This window comes from Excalfactoria chinensis, chromosome 1 (genome assembly GCF_039878825.1).
Source record: "Excalfactoria chinensis isolate bCotChi1 chromosome 1, bCotChi1.hap2, whole genome shotgun sequence".
Taxonomy (NCBI): Eukaryota; Metazoa; Chordata; class Aves; order Galliformes; family Phasianidae; genus Excalfactoria; species Excalfactoria chinensis.
The window spans coordinates 2,697,317-2,710,716 of record NC_092825.1 but is presented as its reverse complement, the minus strand read 5'-3'; the positions used below and the strand labels follow the sequence as shown (position 1 = coordinate 2,710,716).

The 13,400-nt window shown below is 40.2% G+C and overlaps 1 protein-coding gene across 2 annotated transcripts in view; it reads left to right on the top strand.

Annotated features, from left to right (window-relative positions):
* The window catches only part of MKLN1 (muskelin 1), a 103,831-nt gene that overhangs the window by 80,560 nt on the left and 9,871 nt on the right, over positions 1-13,400 (top strand). For both annotated transcript variants that reach the window (XM_072328293.1, XM_072328303.1), the window contains 3 exons: positions 3,114-3,253; positions 5,346-5,448; positions 12,723-12,777. In XM_072328293.1, coding sequence (XP_072184394.1) covers positions 3,114-3,253; positions 5,346-5,448; positions 12,723-12,777 — 298 coding nt within the window. The remainder of the gene's footprint in view (positions 1-3,113; positions 3,254-5,345; positions 5,449-12,722; positions 12,778-13,400) is intronic.

Here is a 13,400-nt window from a genome sequence, read left to right as displayed (position 1 = left end):
AATGGGTGCCCAAGGAAGATGGTCATTATTCATGGACCATCTTCTCCAAGCCCAGAAGCATTGCATTCCAATAAAAAGGAAGGCAGGCAAGAATGCCAGCAGGCCATCATGGATCAACAAGAAGCTTCTGGACTTACTTAAGCTAAAAAAGAAAGTCTATAGGGAGTGGAAGCAGGATCGGGTTACCTGGGGGGACTACAAAGATGTTGGCAGAGGCAAGGATCGGGTTAGGAAAACTAAAACCACGTATAATTAAATCTAGCCAGGGACATAAAGGGAACAAGAAAAAATTCTTCAGATATATGAGTGATAAAAGGAAGGCCAGGGAAGATGCAAACCCTCTCTGTAAGGAGACTGGAGACCTTCTCCGTAGAGCTACTTTTCAGCAGGTCATGACTCAACTTGTACTGATACTTGTGGTTATTCCTTCCCAGGTGCAAGACTTTACACTTGCTTTTGTTAAACCTCATCTGGTTTATTGCTGTCCAGCTCTCTGGTCCGTCCAGACCTTGCTGAATGGTGACACAGCCTTCAGGCATGTCAGCCACTCCTTCCAGCTTTGTATTGTGGAGTATTTACTGAGGGTGGACGCTGTCCCCTCATTGGGGTTGTCAGTGTAGGAACTGAACAAGATCAGACCCAGCACTGACCCCTGGGGAACTCTGCTAGTCTCCAACCAGACTCTCTGCTGCTGATCACCACCCTTTGAGCTCAGCCAGAGCTCAGAAGATGACCAGAGGGCTGGAGCACCTCCCCTACAAGGACAGGTTGGGAGGGCTGGGGCACTTCAGCCTGGAGAAGAGAAGGCTCCCAGGGGACCCAATAGTGTCCTTCCCAGTACCTGAAGGGGGCCTGTAGGAAAGTTGGGAGGGGAAGGTCATGTTGTACTTAAAATTGTTCATAATGTATACATGAGTGATGAGCAGATTTAGGGCTTTGTGTGCGTTAACACAAACCCAAGGATTAGGTTACCGTAACTTTGTTAAGCTCTGAATTTAAATTGTAGTGACAAATTCACATCAACTTTCAAGGATGCGATTAAACTGTTTCTAAAATTGGTTTATTTAGTGTGAAACAGCCTAAACTGGTAGAGATAAATATAATTTATATTTTTAGTTCTATAGTACGCTAATTAAATTTGGAAAAGCTCGCGGATTGAAGGGGAAGTCTAAGGAAGAATAGGTGTAGCTCCTGTATGGCAATATTATTGCTTGACTTCACTGAGCATGTTAATGGTAAATACTGATCTACCCTTAATTGTTTATTTCTAATGTGTAAGGTATGAGTTTGAGAGTAGAATTTTATAAGTTATTGTGAGGGCTGCTAAATTGTGGCAGTTGCTCAGCGTTATCTGAAGAGCTGTTTGATGTGCTTGTTTTGAAGTCTTTATTTTTAGAAACCTCTGTTCAAATGACCTTTCTACATTCCTCTCAATATAAATAAGGAGAGCCTACATCAGTAGGATGTAGAATACATTGTTTTGAGTGATTATTTTTCAAACTGTGGAATTAAATAGCCTATTAAAATTCTTGAAACTCAGTATTCAAAGACCCTTTGTCATGGTTAGTATCAGCGATTTAGAGCTTGAAATATGAAATGATGTGAAGGGGGGGAAAAAAGTGAAGAAATACAGTCCTTTTTGGTCTCTTTCCCCTCTCTCTGTCTAGCCTTGCATTTCAAAGTTGCTGTATTTTGAAATTATCCAAAGGTCTACTCGAGTCTACTTCATTTGAGCTACTTTCAACAGAATGAATTTTGCCTACTACATACAGCATTTCCAGGGTTGGTCCCTCTGCATTACTAGAACTCTTGAACATGATCAACTGTTGAAAACGCTTTTTCTCAACTCTTTAACGTTGTAGTTATACCTTTTTATTTTAAATCCTCCTTTGTGCCCAGGTAGTGCATCAGACACCTTTCAGCTAGGCTGAAAGGTGCACTAAGCATTCTGGTGCACTAAGCATTCTGGTGCACTGAGGATTCTGGTGCACTAAGGATTCTGGTGCACTAAGGATTCTGGTGCACTAAGGATTCTGGTGCACTAAGGATTCTGGTGCACTAAGCATTCTGGTGCACTAAGCATTCTGGTGCACTAAGCATTCTGGTGCACTAAGCATTCTGGTGCACTAAGCATTCTGGTGCACTAAGCATTCTGGTGCACTAAGCATTCTGGTGCACTAAGCATTCTGGTGCACTAAGCATTCTGGTGCACTAAGCATTCTGGTGCACTAAGCATTCTGGTGCACTAAGCATTCTGGTGCACTAAGTCTGCCCTTCCAGAGACAGTGGAAATAAATTCACCTTGCAGAGAAAAATAAGATCTTGGGATCTTCCAGAACATGTAGGGACACAGGTCTGTTGTGTCATCTCTCAAAATTGTGCTGGTCTGGGCTAGTTGTCACTTCATTTTGAGCATCTTTGGGACTTTTCCTCCGTTCTGTTTTCCAAGGGCCCTTGTGTTTGGAGAACATTGTGGTCTTCTCTGCCTTGAGAAGACGACTACTTATCTGAGCTGTAATGCCTTCAGCTCTGTGTCTTCATCAACAGTGCTTTGACTGGAGTTAAGAATATTAGTCCAGAAAGTTCATTTTTTTCTGGGTCTTACTTACAAGCCATAGGTATTTCTTCTTTCAAGAGAGAGTCTGATTGCTGGAGTAATCTCAATTATGTATACGGTCTTCTTGACCTAAATAGAGACCTCTTACTTGGTTACTTACTTAATTGAGGTACCTTAATTTTGCTTGTTCCATGATGGTGATAATTTGGTGTCTTTAAGGACAAGATTTGAAAAGGGGCTTGTAATCCATCAGTTTGAGTATTGTTTGCACTAAGTAATTTGAACAGGGCAACAAGAACTGGATGAGATCCTCTTCTGCTCATGTTATCTACTCAAAGATTTATCATGCTCGTAAGTTCTTCCTAAAGAAAGATATTGCCTGGTCTATGGATGTCTTATTATCTTACATTTTAAGTGCTTTAAGATAACCTCATTTTCTAAGGGATAAAGTGAGGATAATAAAGCTCATAATAAGTTGGAAGAGCTTGTCCAAAATAGAGAGTCAGTGTTTAATGACTATGTATAAACAGTTAAACTTCTTGATCTTCCTCTATAGGTTCATTATTTATTTGGAGGAAATCCTGGCAAGTCCTGCTCTCCAAAGATGAGATTAGATGATTTCTGGTCTCTGAAGCTCTGTCGACCTTCGAAGGAATACCTGCTAAGACACTGCAAATACCTCATAAGGAAGCACAGGTATAGAAACAAAAGATGTTCTGCAATTTTCTTTTCAAAAGTCTAAGTTTTAGCATCTTTAAACATCTCTCTGTATGTGTCCTGTAAATAGTTGTTTCACTTCACCGATTACATGGCGATCTGCAAATTTCCTGTTTATTTATAGTTAAGAAAGAATAGTTTAATATTAAAAGCTGTTGGGCAAATCTAAATGGCAAAACTGTACTCATTTACTTCGCTCTGGTTTTATGATGTTATTCTGAAGCTAAAATAAGTCTTGACTATCGTGTGGGGATTTGTGGAGAATTTTTAGATTTCCTCTTCACTCCGCTGCTCATCAACATGTGTACTGTCACCTCCCAAGGAAATAGAGTATGTTTTTTCAAGCAGTGTGCTAGGAGATAGTGACAGCTCACAAGGATGTTAATGAAGTCTGGGGGCTGAACTCTTTTGCACATGTGAGACTTATCTGTAGTGAGGTCATCAGTGTTTCTCTTTCAGAATCACTTGAAAGATCTCGCTTATGGGGAATTCAGCTGCACTGTGATACTTGCACTCTGGATGTTTCAGAGCTACCTTATATTTGCTACTCAAGCAAACAGCTTTTCAAAATCAAGCTCATGGTGTTGCCTTAAGCAGTAAATTGTAACAGTTAAAAAGTCTTTCAAGGTTCAGCAAATGATTTGAAGCCAATAGAGATATCTTCTTTCTGCATTCTTGATGAGAATACTTTGGTTCTGCCAAGAGTTGGAGGTCAGGGGTCAGTTTTTGCTTTTTTCTTTTAGACTTATGAGGTAGCAAGCAAATTGCTGCATTAGACTTGCTGGGTGAGGCCTTTTGCAGGTTAGCAATGCAATATTGGTGGATACCTAGAAGAACAAATCAAAATCCTGCCAGTAATCTGGGAGGTTTACTAACCACTGTGGTTGTATGCAAATACAGCTGTACTGCCTCCAGAAACAACTCTGGGCTACATGTTTTCACTTGATTAAGTTTCACTCAAAGAAAACATTGCTACATATCATCTGGCAGAAGCTTGGATATTATGCACTGTGTTCCTGTTTCTTGGTGTACATCAGGGAACCAAACATCCCAGCTAGGAACTGGCTGCTATGCTGGAGCTTTCTGGACTGTGGCAATATCATTTGAGAGTATCTGTGTGACTGGTTGGAAGAAGTAATGTTTAATTGCCGAATTGTTTTGTAAATTAGGTAACAGTCATAATCTTTTCTTTCTGGGATTTAAGTGGCTTACATCTTGAGATGAATTGAAAATTCAAGTTACTGATGTCCATTGCTACAGGTCAGGTAGTTTGAAATCTATTCAGTGTGACTTACAAATAAAAGACCTCACATTCTTTTATGACATTTGATATATGGCTGTTAAGTAACTGGGAACGTAGTTTTTAAGGTTCTCATTGCTGGAATCTAGAATTATCTTAGCTGTTTTCATGGGAAGACTTGATAACTCTGCATTAGTGATTTAGGAGGCAACAGAGTACAATACTGCACTCAGCAGATAGATGGTAGGAGGAAAATAGATAATTTTAAACCTCATCATTTTTAGACTTATTTACCCAATTCAGTTCTCTAGGGAAGCAGCTCCTCCTCGAGAGTGCTGAGCCCATCATCTTGTTCTGGCTGTACGTGTTTCTTCAGGAATTTGCAGCAGTTAATGTTTCCCCTTATTAAAAGAAAATGAGAAAATAATGGTGGTGAGGCATAGCCAAATTTTACATTTAAATGCTCTTTCCAAAGGGTGGGTTGTCAAGGTCCTGTAGTCATTGAATCTGAGGACTTTTGTTCCCATTGTTCCTTCTTTTGGTGTCTGTTAGAAGCGGGGATCATTCTTCATCTTTCATTTTAGTCAGGCTTCTGTTAGGTCGGGAATGTAAATATCCTTTACACCCCTCCAAAAAAAACCATGTTTCTTCTGTGTTTCAGTCTGCCTTAACAGCACATATCCTGGCAAATGTGATGTTGAGCTGCCATTAATGCTGTATTGTTTGGAAGTATTTGTCTGAACGTTTTGTAGGCTCTGCTCTATGTAGAAATAGCTGTATTTAGTCCTGAAGAACGTAGTCGCACTTAAGATTTCTATCTCCTCTTTGCAGGTTTGAAGAAAAAGCTCAGACTGATCCCCTTAGTGCACTGAAGTACCTACAGAATGATTTGTATGTAACTGTGGATCACTCAGACCCTGAGGAGACAAAAGAGGTAATGAACAATCCTTGTCCTAGTTATAAAGAAATATGAACTGTGCTTTCACATTCTAGCACAGATCTTAAGTTTCTTAAATTTTGTTTATATTCAGTTTGAAAAGCTCAACTGGAGCGTGATACTTCACTGTATCATATTTTCTCCACACGAAAGATCATACTACATTAGAAACAGCCATTTTACAACTATGTGTCCAGATAAAATAGGGTTTCTGCTTGTAATAGTGAAGACTAAGCCTTTGTTCTATTTCCAGCATACTTGTGTGTATTTTGGGAACTTTAATTGAAATGTAAACTCTCTGAAATGTCATGAGTCTGTGGTTGGTTGTGTGGTGGAGGGGGAATAAAAACACCTATTCACTTTGCATTTTGGCTTGTCAATATCCAAATAGCTTGGGGTTAGAAAGAGGTTTCCTTCTACATTGCTGCAAGCAGATTGCACATATACATTCCTTGCTAACCTTAAAACTCTTATTTCTTCTGCATTTTGAATATTATCTAGTAGACTTGCTCTTTGATTTCTTCCAGGAATTTGCTCCCATTTCCTTTTTTGATTCCTTTACTGCAGTATGTGTCACTTCACAAAATGCATTCAAGAAATAGTGTGAAGTATTAGATAAGTTACAAGAGATATTTCCTGTAGTCTGTGGGGGCTCTGCCGATTATGCCTATTTTAAATGTGATAGCACTTTTACCTTCTTATATGAATCTGTAATAACCAATAACATGAAATAACAATTCCATTGCTTGCTTTTCAAGTTCTCTGCCATCTCACTCCACGGGATGTGAAACTGTCCTGTGCTCTCTACTTTCCCTTTCTGTCTGTGACATATCTGTGTTCTAGAAGTCTGTGAGAGCTATGTGTATGTTTGGCCAGCTTCTCCTAAAGAGGTCTTGCATCCATTGGCCAGGTGTGCCTTTTAACTGCCTGAAGAGAATGTGCCTATGGCATGATCAGTGAGCATCTTTCCTTTTAGTTCATGCAGCTGTCACCAGCAGACTGTATGTTGCATACATATGAAAATAGGGAGTTCCTTAATACTCTACATTTTATGTTCTCATTTCAGTGTGCAGTACTGAATTTGTGCACACTTGTAAGAATTTGTGCATTTGTAAGAATGAAGAATTTACCTAAACGCATGGACTCCTGAGGTTCTGGGGAAAAGCAGTACCTTTATCTTGCAGAGTATAATTGGAATAAAACGTTTAAATAATAATGAAAGAGCATGATAGTATTCTGCATGTTAATGATCATAGAATAATAAAATGAGTTGGAATGGACCTTAAAGGATCATCAAGTTCCAGCTCCTTTGCTGCCAGCAGAGTTGCCAGCTGCTAGATGAAGTGCTGGACCAGATCACACAGAGCCCCCATCCAACATGGCCTTAAACACATCCAGGAAAGGGGAATCCATAACCTCTCTGGACCAGCTCCAGCACCCCACTGCTCTCTCAGTGAAAAACTTCCCTCTGACATCTCATCTAAACCATCCCTCTTTTAGTTTAAAACTATTCCCCCTTGTCCTATCACCATCTACCTGTGTTAAGAGTTGTTTTCCTTCCTGCTTTAAATCTCTCTTTAAACACTGGAAGGCCATAATGAAGTCTTCTGGCAGTCTTCTCTTCTAAGCATATAAGCTCAAATAGAACAAGCCATATAAGTGAATATGTGTTGAACCCTTTCCTTTCTCCACAGGCCTAATGCCTGATGCAAGAAAAATTCAATAGCTGCTGTGTAGGCCTGCTAAATCATTGTGTCCCATTCAGCAGAATGAAAGCTTCGATTCCTGTGGTGTCTGAAAATTATTTAACAAATTCCAGGAGGTTTTTGTTGTTTGTTTGTTTTGCAAATTTTGCTGGTCACAAAGCTTTAATTTGTAAAGCTTTTTACACTAGGATAGATCTGCTGGGTCAGAGGCTTAGAGCCAGCCACTGCACTGGTAGTAACTGGGTGTATTTCCAGTTGACGTCAATTTACCTTCCGGTTATCGCATTGAGTTGGCTTTTTGCTCTGGCATTACATCTTCAAATAGCTCTTGTGCTTTCCAGAGGACTGACGCAGGCTTTTTGGATTCCATATCAAATTGCAAGCAGCAATTTGATTGTTTATCTCAGCACAGACACCTACGTACTCTGTCTTTATTTGTAGTTGTGATATTGAGAGCTGTGTATCTGATTGGTTTGTTCTGTGCGGGCTACAACCAGTGAACACTGTAAGGCTTCTAAGGGTGGCAAATTATAAAGGAATTAGTTTCTCTTTTCTGTGTTGTTCTCCCTCTTTGTAGGACTGCTCTTAATTTTGGAAAGGAGCAAAATGAGTTTTACCCTTGACTTTGTTACAGTTTTAGAGGCTGGTATGGTAGTACAAGAAGAATTTCACTTCAGGGTAAGGCTTTCTTGTTTTATAATAGAAGTAATTTTTTTTCAATCTTCGTTAGGCAAGTCTCTTCAGCTGTTTTGAGATGAATGCCAAAGAAAATAAACAGGCTGTTCTCAAAACTTACTTTGGCATTAGTAACCAATTTTGTTTAAAGTGGCGTGAATGATTGACATTAGGAACATACCTCAGTTTTCCCTTCCTTTGCTGTGAATTTTAGCAGCGTTCATGGGATTGATAGTTTTACTTCCTTTTTTTTATTACTATTATTACACAGTGAAGCTGTAGATGCCTGCTAGCAGGTGGGCATCTCATAGGTGCTTATTTTAATAGCCCCAGGCTGTATGTCAACTATATTACTGCTGTTGCCTGCAATTGCAGGTCTAGTTCTCTTTAAGTGTGTTTCTGCTTGAAATCACTTAAACTTCTTCATTTCAGCATTTCCAGATCAGTGAATCTTTTCTGTGACACTGTGTGCAAGGAGAGTAAATCCCCAGAGCATGTGGAAGTCTATCTGTGCATCCTAGTTCATCAGGAGATGAAAGTTGTGTATAAGACTGACACTGGGAGTTCTTGACTTTGGAAAGAAAAATCTGCCAAAACAAATGTTCTGTTTCATATACAACTAGATGTGCATTTAGTTATATATATATATTTTTTTTTTCCTTAATTGAAGCTTTTTTTCCTAATTTAAGCTTTTAAAGACAGAAGGGTGATGGAAACAGGAATTTAGAACGAATTCCAAGTGCTTTAGTTGTGTATCAAGAAAAAAACGGATGTGACTAAAGCATGAAATCATGAGGGAAACACAATTAGCCTTGTGTGTGATCAGCTGAACACTGGAGTGATCAAACCCAAAACATCACTGCTGCTTTACTTAGCAGTCTGCAGAGGAAACGAAGAGGCTACAAAAAAAATGACCAGTGCTGCCCAAGTAGAACAAGGCCATTTTAGACCATGAGACTGAGATTTTCCTAGCTTGGAAGAAGAAACTTCGGAGAAGAAACTTAAGCTTGATCCCATGCTTGCCCAAACGTAGGTACCAAGTGCAAGTAAAAGCTGAGATCTGTTTTTCTTAGACTATGGTAGGAAAAAAGAAACAAGAACCTGGAGGCCACAGTTTGAGGCCTGACTAATTTGTAGCCTGGGGCTGGAGGCCCCAATTCAAGGCTGCTTTGTACTTTCAATTCTTTAGACATTTTCTTTAAAATAATAAAATAAAAAAATTGCCAGATAAAAGCCATCAGAGCCCAAAAGTATTGTTTAGGTCTACATTTGAGTGAAATTTCTGGGAAAATTTCAGCCCAAATAGGAAAAATAGTTCTTGGAAGGAGCTAAGAAAAGCATGCTTCTGTTCTTCGTGTCCTGCTGTGATTCTTTGTAAAGCCTCCAGCTCTGAGTGCTGCAGGAGCTGAGGTTTTGGAGCCAAGGAGCCTTTGAAGTAAGTGTTCAACCCTCCCAGACTTCAGCTTGTGACAGCTCCATCCTCAAGCAGTGTAGGCCTCTTGTTCCTTCTTTGTGCCTACACTACAAGGTGCCATCCCAACAGAAACAGTTTCTTTGTGCCGTGATCTGAGCACTCAGCTGCAGACCTTCTGGAGGAGGAATTACATCTAACTTGTACGTCCCCTCAGTTATCCCAAACGTACTGATCTTCCTTTTGTGCAGACAGTAGAGGCGTGCAGCAGATACACTAAAACCTATGTGGGTTGTCACACAGTGGAACTGTTGTTTTGCATTAGGTAGAAGCCTAGGTGAAGCATGTAAAACTGATTAAAGAATGGTAACACTGGAAACATGAAGAAGTTGGAAAATACTGGAATTAATATTAGTTATGTGGGCCTAATTAGGCTTTTGCCTGAAAATGGTTGTGAAACCTTCCATTAGATGTCTTATATGCCTATCTCTAAGGAACCCTTGCATTAGTTTAGAAGGAGGATTGGATCTCTGAAGGAGAACTTAATTGTGTAATGAAGTAAACTGTTGTATTTTGCATGGAGGCTTAATTTGGAGTAGATGAAGCCAGCATGCTGAAGGGATAGTCAGAAGAAAATGGGTGGTGGCATGATTAAAGCAGTTGGATGCTTCTGCTGGATCACTGAGATCCGGTCCTGCCTCTGTAACGGAGTTGCTATGTGACATTAAGCAAATCACTTTTCCTAGATGGTCATTAATTGGCTCTTTCATTTTGGTGCTGGATGGGAGAGGTCAGATGTGCAGTCAGCTGAGGGCTTTGCTCAGAAGTATATGAACAAGTAGTTGCATTGGATATATGCTGTGAGTGGTGTGTAAGAGACATGGTCTTCACTTAGCAGTGGTAATCTTATGCTTTGGGGGAAAAAATCAGAGGTCCATTTGGGAAAACATTATATGGTTAGCTGGTATTTCAATGCAAATACAGTGTGCCAGCATAAAGCTTCAGTGCTGTCCATAATTGATGTTGATAATATACCTGCTTGACTTTTCTATCATAAAGTGCTTTCTAAAAGTGAAATGATACATAAAATAACATTTTAAAGCAAAAGTATACACAACTCTCAAGGATAACTCTGCAGCAGTGGCATCGGTGGAGGAGAAAAGATACTCCTTTCCTCAGAGGCTAGAAAGGAACTCATAGCAGCAGAAATTCATCACTTGAAGTACGTAAAGAGTAGAAGAAGAGTTGGTGGAGGGTCTTTCCAACTGATTTTTGCTCTGAGTTCAGTGATTTACTACCTGGATTGTGCTATTTGATCTCTTAAGAGCTGAGCGCCTGCAACCCAGCCCCAGCTGGGGTTTACTTCTTTTCCTGGCGGAGCAGTTGTGGTTACTGGGGGAGGAGGGGGAGCCCCTCAAAGCATGTGACATCTGCATTGTCCCTATAGAGCTGGCTTAGTGTGTCACCAGGCAGCAGGCCAGTAAGGTGCTTGTTTGCAAGAGGAAAATAGCTAGGACGTGGCACTTTCTATCAGAAACAGCATGGATTTGGCCACTGGTTTTATTGGAACTGTTAGAGCTATTTAGACTTGGTGTCTCTGTATGGATGTTACTGGTGCAGGGCCAAGCAAGTCTTACGAGTTTCGCTTGCAGTGAAATACACATGTAGCAATGCAGTCCCTTCTGATTATGTGTAATCAAACCTCTCACTGAGAGTATTTAATCAACCTCATCCTCCTGTTCTGCAGTCTGTCAATTCTGTGTCTTCCCAACTTGTTCTTAAATATCTCTCTCGATCTCTTCCTGTGATAGCCTCCACAAAGATCTGCAAGCTTATTCTGACATGCTGCAGTCCTTACTTTAGACTGCTTGTTTTCTTGATGGCAGATGGAATTTTGCTGAAGGCTTTCTTGTTCTTACACTTAGTTGCAGGTTTACCTTTTTGTAGATGCATTTTACATTTGCAACTCATTGCTCTTTCGTCCTTGGGCATTCTTCTGTGGAGGCTGTGCAACCCTGACTCTTGAAACTGTATTGACAGAGCTTGGTTTTTAAACCACTTGATTTTTCTAGCTCTTTCCCCATATGCTGATAATTGATATTGGGCATTCAAAGTTTGTTGCTATATTGTAGATGAGAATTTGCAAGCCTTGGTAACAGTGGGAGTACTTGATTTACTTGAAGACCTGACTCCTTTTCATTCGTTTTCTGCTGCATTTGTTATCTTTGCAGTGGGCTGACAATGATCTATTACAGCTTGCAAATGTATTTTTGCAGTTCTGTTTTGTACGACTGGTTATTGCTAGGTTTGTTGATTTGCACTTGACCCTCGTGAATCGCATCTTGAGCCATCGCTATAGCCTGGATGGAACAAAAAAGCAGTCTGAAGCCTGTCTGCTGCTGTGCTGGCAGTATGAGCGTGGTGCAAGAGCTGTGGGCTGAATGAACGTGTCCTCTGCTTTCAGGCCAGACCCTGTTCCTCTTCTGTGATTCATGGTTCTGTTTTGATACTGAACCACTCATGGCTACCTCCAGTAAAGTTACTTGGCCTATTTGTTATTCCCTGCTAGCTTAATCTCAGTGATTCCTCACTAACTTACCTTAAGTATTGTATAAAATCAAATGAAGTCCTATGAAAGTCGAGATTAAAAAGAAAATAAGTCTCATGTCCCATCCCTATGGCCTGCTGCCTTACTGTAGAAGAAATCAGATTGATGTGATACAACTTATTGTTAAGTCAGCATTAACTGCTACTTGTCGCCTTCTACATTGTTCCTCTATTTTTATTTTATTTTTCCTTCTTGAAATTGAAACAAAACTAATCAATGTCTAATTTCTGGCATTCTCCCCACTCCTTCCCTTTACATATCTTACCCTTCTTTCTTTGGGCTGTATGGTGTAAAGACATACAGAGAGGACACAGAGCATTGCAAGCCTTTGAGGGGTTAGCTCATTTTTTGAGCTTTGGTTCAACATTAGGAACAGAAAACAGCAGTGGGGGTGGAGAAAGCTAATATTCACTATCTGCCATTATGATATTAAGGGAGAATATGAATGTGTTACTTAATCCACTTTTAATTCTGATATTCCCAAGCATGGAACCTTTCTTAAACTTTAAAAGAACTTGCTTCAAGCGAGCTTGTGGTACGAGCTGTTCTGGCAGTTCAGAAAGGTTATCAAAATGTAAAGCTTTTGGTGTGTTAAAACAGTTCACGCTGCACTGTACCAGTTACCCTTTGGATACTGGTCTAACTCAGACCTCTACAAGAAAACATTTAACTTGTGCAGCCAAGCTGTGTTGTTCACATGAGTTCATTGTCCACTGTTACTCATGTGCATGCAATAGTAGCTCTAAGAATTATGCAGAGAAAACCCAACAACTCTAAAGCTGCTGTTTGTTGGTTGTTGGGTTGTTTTCTTTTTTGCCAGTGCATTTAATAACATTTTGTTTTCTTTCTTCTTCCACCTCCTGTTTTGCAGTTTCAGCTTCTTGCCTCAGCTTTATTTAAGTCTGGCTCGGATTTCACCACTCTCGGTGAGTATTGTGTATCAGAGGAATCGCATGAAGAATGTTCCCTCTCCTAAAGATCATTACTGTTAGTTCCTTCTGTGTGTATTTTCTTATGAGTACTGTGAGCCTTTTTCAGTTTGAAAATGCATAGGCATATGAAAGAGTATAACGACCAGTGCCCAATGCCTTGAGCCCATATTTAACACATCTGTCACCAGTGCTTTTAAATCCATGCCTCTGGGGATCATTTTGTGTCTCTTATTACATCTGATGTGTTACTGTTGCCCAAATAAACAGAAGCTTTGGTCAGGATCTCGTCACGTCACTTTGGAATCTCACAGCACGGCTGCGGCTCTGTTTGCTGGGATAACTGCAATTCCTGGAGTAGTTTGGTTCATTCTGTTCTTTGCAAAATGAGTATTTTGGGCAGGATGTCAAGAGTGAAGAAAGCAGTGGCATGTAGGTCTGAAAACAGGAGGCCTCAGCCAAAGCTGTAATTTGTTTCGCTATTCTATCCAGTTAACTGCTTTAAACAGTTCAGATATTAATCCTGGGCAAGCTATAGGAAGACTATTGGCGTAATTTGCATTCTTGTAACTCTGTTGCCAGCCAGCTGCTGGGCTCTGGCTGGGAGTGAGGATTGCTTT